The 14,637-nt window shown below is 41.4% G+C and overlaps 1 protein-coding gene across 1 annotated transcript; it reads right to left on the reverse strand.

Moving 5' to 3' along the window:
• Positions 1-1,329: 1,329 nt before the first annotated feature.
• On the reverse strand, positions 1,330-9,560 carry LOC123849399 (bile acid-CoA:amino acid N-acyltransferase-like). The gene is given in 3 exon segments (XM_045881994.2): positions 1,330-3,754; positions 6,251-6,453; positions 9,051-9,560. Coding segments are annotated over 3 exon segments (1,266 nt in total). The 5' UTR covers positions 9,517-9,560; the 3' UTR covers positions 1,330-3,157.
• Positions 9,561-14,637: the final 5,077 nt, after the last annotated feature.

Genomic DNA, 14,637 nt, shown 5'->3' on the forward strand with positions numbered 1-14,637 from the left:
AATATAGAACTTGAAGTGTCTCTAGCCCTCCTAAGCTAAAAACAACCAAAACAATGTGTTAATGTATAGACTCAAATTTATTTCAAATTTCCAGAGAATAGAGTTTAACAGGCCATGGGGGAAAATCTCAACACAGAGTAACAGAGAAAATTCAGGTCTAAGTCCCTGGGTTCTGATTCCAGCCCTGCTATCAATTCATCGTGAAAATTTCTCTGCACCTCTATTACTCAGCTATGAGAAGGCTGACATAAATCAGTACTCCAAAAAATGCTTGTCATTAAGTAGCACCTTCATGAGTTTAGCTATATCTGTGTACTCTGACCTATTTATTTTTTAAGACTTTATTTACTTATTTGACAGAGAGAGACAGTGAGAGAGGGAACACAAGCGGGGGGGAGTGGGAGAGGGAGAGGCAGGCTTCCCGCTGAGCAGGGAGCCTGATGTGGGGCTCGATCCCAGGACCCTGGGATCATGACCTGAGCCAAAGGCAGACATTTAATAACTGAGCCACCCAGGCGCCCCTGACCTATTTCTTATAAGGCAAGGATGATCTTTATTAATGCCTCCCCCACAGCAGTGATGTTCTCGGTAATTGCTTTATTCTTCCTTGGAAGCTTTATTACATTAAGTCTAGGTCCTGGGGCTTGTCCTTCGGAAAAAGGCAACCCCGCCTAGAGAGAAGGTCTGAACCTTGACCAAGGTGGGAATGGATTATGAGAAATTGAAATCCGCAGAAGCTTTTTTCCTGCTTCCTGTTTGGAGTTTTGAAAAGCACAGTGTTAACAGGACATTGTGTTTAGGCAGAAGGAGATAGCACATGCAAGTCTCCCTTTGCACTGCTGATGTGTGAAAGAGTTCAGCAAGCTCCCAGATTCTCAAGGTGATGGGCATGGAAGGCAGCTGAGAGCTGAAGGTCAGCAAGTCTGCCCTGGGATTGTTGTGGCCGTGTGTGAGCTGACCCTTTAACAGAGGAGATGGGGTATATGCATCTACCAGGGACCTGATAGAAGACACAAATCACACTTAGAGAATTTGCAAGGACAATAAAAGCCAGGTGGGCCAAAAGCAGAGGGTGAGAGTGGTTTTGCCAGCTGGCCTGGACCACGCTGAGAGGACACACTATTAGCTAACCACGTGCAGATACTTTATCGGTGCACCCAAGAGGTCAATGCCTGGGGTGCCTGGGTGGCTCAGTCATTAAGCGTCTGCCTTCGGCTCAGGTCATGATCCCAGGGTCCTGGGATCGAGCCCCACATCGGGCTCCCCGCTCGGCGGGAGGCCTACTTCTCCCTCTCCCACTCCCCCTGCTGTGTTCCCTCTCTTGCTGTGTCTCTCTCTGTCAAATAAATAAATAAAATCTTTAAAAAAAAAAAGAGGTCAGTGCCTGGAGATCAGACCAGTTATATTTAGAGAAGCTGGCCAAGAATGGTTATTTGATCTGCATTCCTGCCAACCTCTATAGTAGTAGTGGTGGGGAAAAGAATATATGAAAAAAAAATTCAAAACCTTCTTGGTTCTGAAAATCCACAAAATGTAAACCAAGGGATATATATCAGACCAAACACAAACATCATATCTCATAAACATAGGCATTCTTCCTAAAGTCCAAAACAGGAAACAAAAATAATTTTACCCATTAAACTCACTATAACTATTATATAGCATATGGCGTATATAACTAATGATATGGCATCTAACCTACACAGTTACTATGTAGCATAAAGCATAGGTAGTATTAGCCATTGCAGTTACATGATTATTAGTGTCAAAGGAGTGACGTGGTCTGATTGACTAGGTCTGGAAAATGTGAAAACTTGTCTGAGTGAGAAAGGAGGGAGGCTAGTAGCCTCACTCATCCTGAATGGAATGATTTTACTCTAAACAGAGGGAGCATCAGAAAGCAGATGAAAGGAAAAAGTTTAGGCAGATACCATGAAGTGTCTTCCTATTACTTCTATCACTCTCATTCCTCACTGGCTTCCCCACCACACCTACGAAATCATTCAAAACCCTTTTTTACTGGTTCACCTTCACTTATCTCCCACTCACCTTCCACTTCCATCCACTGCAATTCAGTAGCTCAGGAATATGTGGGCTGTGACGTGCCCCTTAGAGAAAATGCGTCATATCTGACCTTGGACAAGGTAATTTGGATTGTTTACACCCAGGGTCATCAAACTATGCCCTGTGAGCTAAATCCAGCCAACAACCTGTTTTTCTGCTGCCCATAAGCTGAGAATGGCTTTTACATTGGTCAATGCTTAGAAAAAAATTAAAAGAAAATTACTATTCTGTGACATGTAAAAATTATATGAAATGCAAATATCAGTGTCCATAAATAAAGTTTAATTGGAACAAAGCCACGATCGTTCATTATGGCCTATCTATACTGCTTTTGTGCTGGAATGGCAGAACTCAACAACAGTGACAGAGACTTCATGGCCCACAAAGCTGAAAATATTTGCTATGTAGAACTTTACAGAAACAGTCTGCCAGCCCGAAGGCACACAAACCACACCAGCAGGGCTCCTCCCCAAAGTGCAATTCTGTGAATCTCAGATTGTTTTTCTCAAAATGCTGTATGTTTCAACACAAATATTACTTTATTTTCTTTTATTAGCATTTGTTGAATTATCGATTGTAGGCTGACTCAGTCACGTTACCTCCGTATCCATTTCCATATTGCCTTAAAGTAATAAATTCGTTTACCCAGCTCTAGTTTTTCAATGAAAATGAAGTAACCATGAACCATGAGCATATTTTCAAATATGAGAAATCTAAACATATTTCATTTGAGTTTTAAGAAGTCAACAAATATCAGCACCTGATTCTACTCATGTCTGTTTTATAAACCAGGAGATTCTGTCATTCATTTTGGTCGTTTTTTTTTCCCACCAAACAATTGCTATAATAATAAACCAGAATATTTTAGGGCAGGTAGAGCCCTAAACTTAATTTTTAAAAATATAAAACTCTCCATGTATGATATTGATTAAATGGAAACCATTTTCCCTTTCCAGAGTCAAGACATGACCACTGTCACCCTCCTGCTTTCTCTTAGTATAACCTCCCACAGTAAGAAATCAAAGATGTTGTTCATGAAAATCAAGTGAAGGTCTGGTATTGCTTCTCTGTTTCTCAGGAATATCTTTTCTTCTCAGAGTTGACTGGTCACAACTGGAACAAGGTGCTTCCTGAGAAACTTCTGTATCTCCTTCCAAGAATGCTCCTGGGCAGCGACGTGTGGGGTCACCTCTCCACCCCAGTGCATAAATAGGTGGAGATTGGAGATCTTTGAGGCACAGCATCTTGGGGAATAGGGAGGCTCTAACAGGTGGCCCGCCCCAGGGTAAGATAGCAGGGTCCAGCTGTTCTTCCCATATCTTCTCAACTGTTCTGTGGCTTGCTTAGCATATGCTTTGCTGTTGATATTCTTATCATCTTCTCCCACAATGAAAAGGAAATGTCCCTGGGCCTTTTCAATCGGGAGAAGAGAAGTCTCACTAGCTTCACTTCTAGCTTCCTCAAAGCTGTGCTGGAACTCTGCTAACCCTAAGGCGTTGATGGATAGCAATTGTGGAGAGAAGGGCAAGGGCTGACTTATCTGACCACGATATACCTGTGGAATGCTAAATGCGAAGTTGGGCCCATTAATAAGCACGGTGGCTTTGACTTGTTTTAGGTGAGTAGCCATGGAGAGTCCAATCTCTGCGCCTTTGCTTATGGAAACTATCCCAATGCCTGGATCGAGGACCTGAAAATAATGGAAATGAGATGTTGACTCTGTCCACCATATAGCAAAACCCTACCATCTCAAACAACCAAAGAACTTGAATGACCAGTGGGAGCCAAGCAAGGACTAATCCCACCCACATGCCCAGTTCTAGAGTTCTGGAATACATAATGAATGTTCAAAGAAAATACTCCTTCAAGAACATGTCAGGCCTTCCAAATTAAATACTATGGATTCAGCCTGGTGTTAGGTGCTGAGTTTAAAATGCCCTAAAGAAATACCAATGTAGTAGGAAGAATAAGAAAGAGCCACGTAACTCTTGTGAATAATATGAGTCAGGGTACAGTTGATCAGTAAACTCTGTTGTACCAATTCTGGGGTCTCTAGAAGTTCAGAGGAAAGGGTACTCTGTAGGAAAAGACTGAGAAAAAGAATGAGTTTAGTAGAACAGAGCATGGAAATGTGAGCAGAAACCTCTGCTGTGGTTTCCCTGGAAGGTTTCTCCTTTAGAGAAGGTTTCATAAAGGAGGCTTGGCTCTGCTTCCTCTTCCACCGTCAGTCATCAAGCAAGCATTTTTTTTTTAAGATTTTATTTATTTATTTGACAGAGAGAGAGAGAGAGAGCACACAAGCAGGCAGAGAAGCAGGTAGAGGGAGAGGGAGAAGCAGACTCCCCTGCTGAGCAGAGAGCCTGATGCGGGGCTCAATCCCAGGACCCTGGGATCCCAGGACCCTGGCAGACACTTAACCAACTGAGCCACCCAGGCGCCCCAAGCAAGCACTTTTAGATCATCCACACTGTACTAACCACTGGGGGACACAGAGGAAGAAAAGGGGTAAATCATCTCTTATCATCAAGGAACTCACGGCCAGATGGAGAGACAGGAGGGAAAAAACCAGACAATTAGAGTAGCTTACAAATTCTGCAATATAAGAATGCACATAGGCCAGGCTGCCACTCCAGATTAGCAGGGAATAAAGGCAGGATCAGAGAAAGATTCTCAGAGGAAATAGGCTACGATTTGGATCTTTATACCAAGACAATGGGAGCAAACAAGAAGGAAAGGCATTGATTGTATGCTGTATAGTGTAGAATGATAGAGGCCATTCTCATTTTATGGGGCATGTATCCAGTCCCAGGGAATAAATTCTGATGGATCTGAACCTATTCCCCTTTGCTACATATTTTTTCAGCCTCTTTGTAAGGCCAATACATTCTACCTGAGGTCCTATCCTGTATATTAAGAGGGGTGACTGCAATCATCTCCTTTTGAATTAAAAAGACCTTTCAAGCTCTGAAGTTCTATGTCCTAATATAAAAGATATAGAGTCATAGTTTCGGCAATGAGAGGTGAGAACTCAGAATGGATTTGGCCAGGGAAGATAAAGTAAAAGGAAGTATAACATGGATGAACAACAACAAAAAAAGTGACTCAGTTATGTGCAGGCTTTTGGCAGAACACTAACTCTTGTTATAATTTCTGCCACCAAATTTGGGATCAGGGAATTTAGAATGCTTAGAAGACACTTAAAATCAACAGATGGAGAAGTAAGACCTACAAGGAATTGAAATATGGGTGGTCTCTCCTCTCACAGAAGAGAGAGCATGAAGCAGGCTTAGTGCAAGTACTAAGAGCCTAGGAAAGAAAACTCGTTTCCAGGTCTCATTAGGCATTGACTAACTATCTAAGTGACACTGGTAAGAACACTGATGGAAAAGTCATGCAACAAGTACAAGGGCAACCAGGCTAAGAAAGCGAACAGCAGAATCACGTAACCTCCTCATTTCTCATCTAAGCCAAGCAGAAAACTCAACACCGTAACATCACCTATGTGATAGTTCAAAGACAACTCCAACATATGCATCAAAAATAGCTGTTTAAGGGGCTCCTGGGTGGCTCAGTTAGGCATCTGCCTTCAGCTCAGGTCATGATCCCAGGGTTCTGGGATCGAGCCCCACATCGGGCTCCCTGCTTGGCGGGAAGCCTGCTTCTCTCTCTCCTACTCCCCCTGCTTGTGCTCTCTCCCTCTGACAAATAAAGAAGTAAAATCTTTAAAATAAATAAATAAAGCCATTGTGTTTTGATTCCATCATGGACACAGGCTAACTTCCTGTTTTGTCTTTCTGAGCAAAAGACATTGGGTGTGAAATAAATCATGTGAATAATATGGATATGTCATAGAATTTCAAGTTCATTGAGGAGAATCATACCTGGAAGTTAAGGGAAGCCACAGGGTGTTATGGTTATTTAAAAACAGGGACTAAAAGAAAAGGCAGGGCCGCCTGGGTGGCTTAGTCATTAAGCATCTGCCTTCGGCTCGGGTCATGATCCCAGGGTCCTGGGATCGAGCCCCGCGTCAGACTCCCTCCTCAGCAGGAAGCCTGCTTCTCCCTCTCCTGCTCCCCCTGCTTGTGTTCCTGCTCTCGCTGTCTCTGTGTGTCAAATAAATAAAATCTTTAAAAAAAGATAAAAATAAAAATAAATTTAAAAAAATAAAATAAAAGGCAAAAATTACCTTAGGATGTCTCAGGAGAAAGTTGACAGCTTCCTCAAAATATTCTAATTATGTCTTTTCTGGTTGGGAAGGCAGATCTTCATAGTTAAAGTAATCCAAGGCCAAGGCAACAAAGGCATGACTGGCCAGGAGACTGGCCCAGAATTCAATCAGTCCACCAATACCACCAAACAAGTCAATTACCCCTGGGAAACAGCCCTCTCCTGAGAAAGAACAAAACAACACAGAACTGGGTATGAAGGGAAAGGAAGGAAAAGAGAAGAAAAATACGACAACACGAAGAAATGCATCACAAATTCTGGAATTGAAGCATAAATTTTCAGTAGAATCCCCAAGTTTTCAGCCTTGTATCTGGGGCAGAATTAAAGCTGATTGGATACATTCATGGAACATAGTATCAGGAAGGTTGTTTGGGAACCATGTTCACCGAACACGTTTAATCTCTGTAGCCAAGGGGTCCTGCGGACTCACAGTAGTTCATTTCTATAGTATTGGTGTAAAGAAAGCCATTGAAATTACGCAAGGGCTTTTTAAACTATGAAAAGGTACACAATTAGGCTTTAGGAAATCAATGAAGGCCCTGAAATTGTATGCAAAGTATAGGTTTATATGTCCTTTTTTTTTTTAGGAGAGAGAGCGTGCAACCTGGGCTGGGGCTGGCACGGGGATGGCCGGAGGGAAAGGGAGAGAATCTTAAGCAGGCTCCACGTGCAGCATGGAGCATGACACGGGGCTCAATCTTACGACCCTGAGATCATGACCTGAGCCAAAACCAAGAGTAGGACACTTAACCAACTGAGCCACTCAAGTGCCCCTATGTGTGCATTTTACTAATGAAAGCTTCTATAGATTTAACTAAGTTCTCAAAGTATATATAACTCAAAAAAAAAAAAAAAGCCTTCAAAAGTATATGACTTCAAAAAAAGCTATTGAGATAAATATTTTAGCTAAAATCCCAACTTAACTCTGCTCTGTTCCATTCATCTGACTATACAGTGATGAAATCTTGCAGCCAAGCAGATGTAAATGATGAGTTCTTCCATGCAATAACAATGTTTATTACTGCAGCTTAACACATGGTAAAAAGTAGGGATGGTCAGAGTATCATTCTATACTCACGCTCTGTGTAGGCAGCTAATTTCTTAAATAAAGTAGAAAAAAATTTATGATGCACTTACTGGGGGCACCCTATTCTCAGGTAGGTGATTTTAACTAAGGAAGACTGGTCCCATCCATGGGGGCACCTGGCTGGCTCAGTCAGTAGAGCATGCGACTCTTAATCTTGGGGTTGTGAGTTGAAGCCCTATGTTGGTTACTTAAGGAGATAAGTAAGTAAGAGGTTACTTAAAAATAAAAAAATAAATAAAAATAAAAAAGAAAGAAGAGTGATTTGATTTAAAGGAGTATTGGGAATTTTCAAAACAAAACATTGCTATGTTTTCTCACCTTGAGAGGAGAAATAAAATGGTACTAAATATATCTTGGTTTAAAAGACCACTTCAATAAATGAATAAAGATGCTTTTCATCTCCTGATTGACAGGAAGAGGGAGGACTTAAGAGTAGTGAGCCTTTTATCATGGAAGAATGTTGTAGTTGAGAACTATTTTGAGAACTGACTCAGCCTCTTTTGGCCCCACACAGCTCAAAGCTCTTTTGTATCCCCCTCAGAACAAGCAGGACACACAGCATGTGCAGTGTCCAAGAAGATTCACAGATAGCACCCTCTAAGGCAGCACATGATCCCAAGGTGGGAGGCCTGCACCGATAGATTTCTAACGAGGTGGACAGACATTTGTGCTACTTAGCTCCTGATACTACACACAATGATGTTGTCTGTATGCTAGGGGTATAAAAACATTGAGATTTATCCAAACGACTGCATGGGTCATGACGATTTTGGAAAGGGAAGCTTTTATTCCTTCTACATCGTCTATAACTCTTGCTGTCAGGAACCACCTCTAACACTTCAGGCTGCCTTTACCCATCTCACTTCTACACAGTGATTGTGTTTCTGAAAGCAGAGAGAGGTGCAGTATGTCCTGATGATATGATGGCTGTGTCCTGGATCAAAGCTCATGCCTGAAGAAGGGGATCTCGGACATACCTGAGACCCGGACCTGTCGAGGGCTACTTCTGGGAAATTAACTTTGCTTCATTCAGGCCCACAATAAATCCTGAGAAATGTACCAGTAGATGTTTTGAACCACTTATTGATATGTGGAGATCACTATGGGAAACTGACTTTTCTGGTAGGTTTTATAGCCGTTAGGGAGCAGGTTGTATGATCTGTGGATTTATGGAATATTCTATAAATATGCAATATTTATGGAACTAGAGGATATAGAGTCTCTTTGTATCCTCTATATTTGTTGCAGTATTTCAGTCCATTGTATCATCAGCTTATTGCATGCGATGACCTATATCTAAGTTGAAACTCAGGCAAGACAGAACTCCCAAAAGAAGCTGGGACACAGTTCCATGATATCAGGATGTGGGTCTTCAGATAGGCTTCACTACAGATGGATTTCATATAAATCCAAAGCTATGAAACCCCATAATGCAGGGACTTCATAAACTACATGTTAGTCATATCCTTAGACAAGCTCCAGAATTGTTGAGATCAAACTTGAGTTGGAATGGGCATCACCATATTCTTGTTCTGACCCAGAATTAGCCCTGATTCTAAGGCTGGAAAGGACTACACTATGTACTGTCCACATCCAAGTTAAACCTGTAGAAGGATTAGGCACTCAAAAGAGGGAACACAGGGATGAAAGTAACCAAGTTAATTCTACTCACCAGGAGGGAGAAAGAGGGCTCCCCGAAGGTGGCCTTCTCGAACTTGGATCCGTTTGACACCAAGTGCTATGTACCACCTCTCCAAAGTCAGGCTGACTTTTGGAGCAGTGGTAGCGATGTCGGTTAATAGTAAATTTGAATCATAAAGTTTTATTTGGACCAGGAAGGGGCTATTCATCACATCTCTTTTCAACAATTTCGTTAAAAATTTTTCAGGTTTCAGCGACCAGAAGAGACCCATAGGGTGGACTCCTATGTAGTCACCTCCCAGTGAGGGGGCATGCTCCAGGTCTACCTCACTAACTTCATTGGCCTTATAGTAGGCTTGAGAATGAAACCGGTTCCCCTTTTCATCTTTCAGTGATGCCTGAAGAATCATTATCTGAAAGGGAGACAGGCCGGTAGCTCGGATATGCACTGGCTCATCAATAAGTGCACTTGAAGGGGTAGCTGTCAGATGAATCATTGTTACAATGTGGCACCTTAGAGGATCCTCAGTAATGTTTGCAGTAAAACCTGGATATAAAAAATATATATATAGGAAAATAAAATAAGGCAGTGATGATCAGGTTAATGAAAGGTAAACTGGACCAGAAACCAGGCTGCTTGGGATTCAGCTCTAACTCTCCAGTTATTTAGCAAATATCCTGATATAATCTTCAAGTGCAAGATACCTGAGAGCTTTTGGCAAATTTGTAGAAGACATAAAACAAGTAGATATGTTTTGTAGTAATTATGAAGCAGGGTGGAGGAAGCAGCAGCTAAATATGCATGAATGGTATCAACACATCCAAGGAAGGTATCACAATTGGCTGTCCAGAGCCCTTGAAAAATTAGATGCAGTGGAGGATACGAATGAGATGTGCAGCTGAAAATGGGATTTGTTGGGGTGCCGGGGTGGCTCAGTTGGTTAAAGTGTCCGATTCTTGATTTTGGCTCAGGTCATGATCTTAGGGTCCTGGGATCGAGCCCCACATTGGGCTCCCTGCTCAGCACGGAGTCTGCTTGTCCCTCTCCCTCTGCTCCTCACCCCGCTCGCGGTCACTTTCACACTCTCGCAAATAAATAAATAAATAAATAAATAAATAAATAAATAAATAAAATCTAAAAAAAAGAAAACGGGATTTGTTAAACATCTACATATATGGAACTGGGGACTCCGTTACTAATCCCTTCCCCAAGTCCTACAAACAGAATGCCTGGCATCTAAGAATTCACCTCTAACAGAGCATAAAAAACTGACAAGTCTTCTCAAAAGAATGAGGGCAAAATCTTTGGGGAGAACAAGGAGGCTGACATATGTATTACTCCCTAAAGAAAAAATACTCACAGCTTCATAGTTAGGCTTACCCAGTCCTAAGCAAAACCAGATGCTGGCAAGCCCTTCAGGTATACAAAAATTTGCTAAGCTTTTCACAATCTCCCTCTTGAAGATTAAGGAATGCCTTTCTCCTTTGGGTTAGTGTGAAGAAAGCCACAAAAATGACCATTGTTCCCATTCTAATAACCTTACCTTATTTGAATAAATACAAAATAAAATTTTTTTGTTTTCTTAAACTCACTAGATTGCCAGGAATCTAAATGAATTAAACTCCAGTGAGTGATAGGTTCCTCCTAGGAGAGAGGAAACTTTCTCTTCTACAAAGATAAAACAGCAAAAAAAGAATCCCCCATAAAGAAAAATAAGGAGAAATCAACAGAAAATTTAATGCAATTTTAATGGATGTGTGCGGGCTGGTTTGATAGATTAGAATTCCGAGAAACTCCAGCCAGAGTCCTTCTCCAAGTGCCAACTCTTAAGGATTTGGCCATGTGCTCTAGGATAATACATCAAAAAATGAGAGCAGAGACAGGAGCTGAGAGAAATCTGTCTGAGGCATTGCAGGTCTTTGTATAAAGCAAAGCAGCTAACTTCCAAAGGATGGGGAGAACAGTCAAATAGAGAGATTTCCCCAGGCTCAGAAAGCCAGGAGTGGGACTTCAGAGCAAAGAAATTTCCTTAGTGACCCTCTTTCTAGAAGAATTATAAATCAGAGAGGAATATCCTACAGTGAGAAAAGCTAGCAACATGGCCATAAAAAACCAAAAATATCTCCGGAAGTTCAGCAATGCTTAGACCCAGTTTCTTCTGATGAGAAGGGCCTAATCCCATACCCAAAAATATTTGAAGGCAGGGGTGCACTGAATCAGACAAAGCTGCAACAAAGCTCAGACCCAGCTCAACCACAGGTCAGATTGGTTTAGCCCTTAATTCTAACTTTCTGACAGATTAGGGCTTTGCTCTTTTCTTGAGGTAAATATTACTTATTCTAGTCATTTCTTTTATATGAAATATCTGGAGTATGATTTTAAAAATTACAAGACACAACAGAATGAAGAAAATTGACCCCTAATCATGATGAGAGCAAACAGTCCATAGGAAGACGCATAAACATAGCCAAGAGGGTGGAATGATCAGACAAGAACTTGGTTGTTGTGGGTTTTTTTGTTTTTGTTTTTGTTTTTTTTAGAAGACATAGAGAGCACCCCTTCCCCTGCTTATGCTCTCTCTCTCAAATAAATAAATCTTTAAAAAAATCTTTAATATGCATACACACATATATGTGTATTTAAATGCAATTAAAAGACTTTAAAATAAAAATAATGTCTTGTGGGGTTTAGAAATATAATGACAAAAAGGTGGGTATGGAGTAAATAGAATTATACTGTTGTAAGATTATCATCTTACTATTTTTCAAGCAACACAAGCTTATTTGCAGGCAGACCGTAACAACTTAAAGGTACTATTAGGAGCTCAGCTGAGCCCAGGGAGACAGAGAAAGCCGAGCAGCTTGGGTGTCAGAGTACTGATGAAAGCAGCAAGCCAAAAACAAGAGTCAAGCCTTTAATCACTGTGAGGGAGAAAGTGCCTGGTCAGGACAAGGATTGAGGGTCTGAAGTCGGCAGGTCAGCCAGATGGGGGGGCGGGTTCACTGTTGAGGGAGCCCCAAAACAAGCGTCCAGCAGTTCTGAGGTCAGGGCAGAGCGAGGGGAAAGGCTAGAAGTAGAAAATAACTGGCTGCTGAGTCAGTGAAAGTGTCTTCAAGCATCCCCTCAGCACACATACCGAGAAGACTTCGGACCTTGAGCAAAGGCCTGATAGAGCTATAATGAGGGCTCCTGGGCAGGGAGGGCAAATATGAGAATATGATGGGCCTGTGTGACTAATGACTAGGGAGACCAGTAACTACGGAGTGGCCTGAGTCTTTGCTTCCAACTTTTTCCAGAGATTGCCATGCACTGGCTGTACCCCAAGTCTGGTGCTGGAAGGGCAGCATTCCACCATGATGCTTGCCAACTAAAGCCTTTGTAATTGCCTATAGTCAGTTCTGGAAAATCACACGTAAGTTTTTAACCAAGAGCTAGACTTCTCAGGTACCTATTATATTCTCTAGAATAACACACACACACACACACACACACAAATATTTAAGTAACCCCAAAAGAAACAGGTGTTCCAGTTACTATGGCTATGTAATAGACCACTCAAAAACTTAAAAGTGTTCAACAGCTATTTATTATGCTCATATGTTCTGTGGGTTGGACATCAGGACAGGGCTCAGTGAGATCAGCCTCAGTTGCAAAGAAAATAACTTTTTGGAGACTACTAAACCAGCTCTCACAACTGTGTAAGATCAAATCCTTAATAGTTATAGATCAGGGGGGTGAAGGAGGCTAATGGAAAGACAATCATCAATTGATAATTTAAGCAAGTTCAGATCTGAAACTGCTATTCGCTATACCATGTGCAAATCCTTGTGCATTTTTAGAGAGAGGAGACTGCCTGGTAAGAATGGGGATGAGGAATGAACGTGACAGCTTAATTATTCCAGAATAAGAAGCGAAATAGCGTGGTAGTTGAAGGATGGGTCAAGAGTTCGCTTCGTGTCCTACCTTGCATTCCTCAAGAAGCCTGCCTTGAGATAAGAACTGGTAAGCAAGTAGTGTACTTTGAGGGGTTTCCAGGGAACATGAGTGCAGATGAGCCACGGAAGTGTCCAATAAATGGTTGGTTGAGGGCTGAGTGGTGCGGGGAGGAAGGAGCCTTAATTTCCCACCACTTCCAGCTTGCCATGCTGAGAGGTAAAGTGGACTCTGGAGGCCCAAAAAAACTATCAGGCACAGGAATCCAAGGTCTGATATTGTGAGTCAGGCCTGCGCACTAATGCCACTAGGGGAAGTATATACAGGCAAGGTATTGACGGTATCTGCTAACACTGTACTCTGTTTTTAATTTGTGTGTGTTCAGAGGGAGAGAGAGAGAGAGATGGGATAGACACAGGCATGAATACATGCTGATGAGAATGAGCCTACAGAGAGACAAGTAGTGAAAATGAGAATTTGATGGTGAATAAGACATTTTTCCCTGAAAAGCTTAAAAACAAGTGATTTTATAGCCCAAAAGTACCCTATTTCCCTTGTAAAAATATTCAAGAAATTGAGTATACGTAAGGCACACAGAAATACATGGCAGATGGGGCGCCTGGGTGGCTTAGTCATTAAGCGTCTGCCTTCGGCTCAGGTCATGATCCTGGGGTCCAGGGATCGAGTCCCACATCGGGCTCCCTGCTCGGTGGGAAGCCTACTTCCCTCTCTCCTACTCCCCCTGCTTATGTTCCTGCGTTCACTCTCTCTCTCTGTCAAATAAATAAATAAAATCTTAAAAAAAACAAAAACACATGGCAGAGTCAGGAATGGAATTTATATCTCCAACTCTTAGTCAAATTCATTAGTAGTTCAATAAGACTTTATCAAGGGTCTGCACTGTGATAATCACAGGGAGATTAGACACAGTCCCTACACTAAGTAAGCCTAAAGGTGTAGTCTTCCTTCCATACATTATCCATTAAGTTTCTACTTAAATATCACATGGATCAAGGAGTGTTCCCAAACAGAAAAAAGTAAATGAAAAGTCATTAGCTTTAGTTCAACTTTTACTTCTTTTCAAACATCATCACTTTTTCCTTCATATCCCTGTTTATTACATTTCACTACCAGAAAGCATTTCTGAATTGCATAAATACATATGACCTTTAAGAAATATTTTCACATAATGTAATTCTAACAAGCCATTCATCTGCCATTAAAAGAAAAATCATCCTTCAAACAATATAAAAATAGGACCACAATTCAAAATCCCAGACTAAGAGTTTCTTCTGTAATATTCTAGGAAACAGTTTTTAGAAAGAGAAATATTAATGGAGATGGGGGAAGATAGAATAAAGAAAAGTCAACAAATAGTTTGAGTCATTCTCCCTCGTAAATATAAATTCTGGCTTGATATCTTCATAATCACAAGTCCCTATTGATATCTTTTCTAAACAAACTCCAACAGAGCACTTTTTTCAACTCCATCGCTGAGGTTATAAATGAACAAAAAGACTATTTGTCTGCATGAACTGCTAAATTCCAAACACTGAAATTAAGAATCTATTTTTACTTCTCATTCAAGACCTGAGACTTTAACCCTTCTACAACCAGCCCAAAAGAGATAGCCCTGATTACAAGCTAAAAAGTACCGGGATTTTTCCTCTTGAACCTTCCTTTC

The sequence above is a fragment of the Mirounga angustirostris genome, unplaced genomic scaffold (genome assembly GCF_029215605.1).
Source record: "Mirounga angustirostris isolate CCGP_5_RB_7025 unplaced genomic scaffold, mMirAng1.0.hap1 SCAF_15, whole genome shotgun sequence".
Taxonomy (NCBI): Eukaryota; Metazoa; Chordata; class Mammalia; order Carnivora; family Phocidae; genus Mirounga; species Mirounga angustirostris.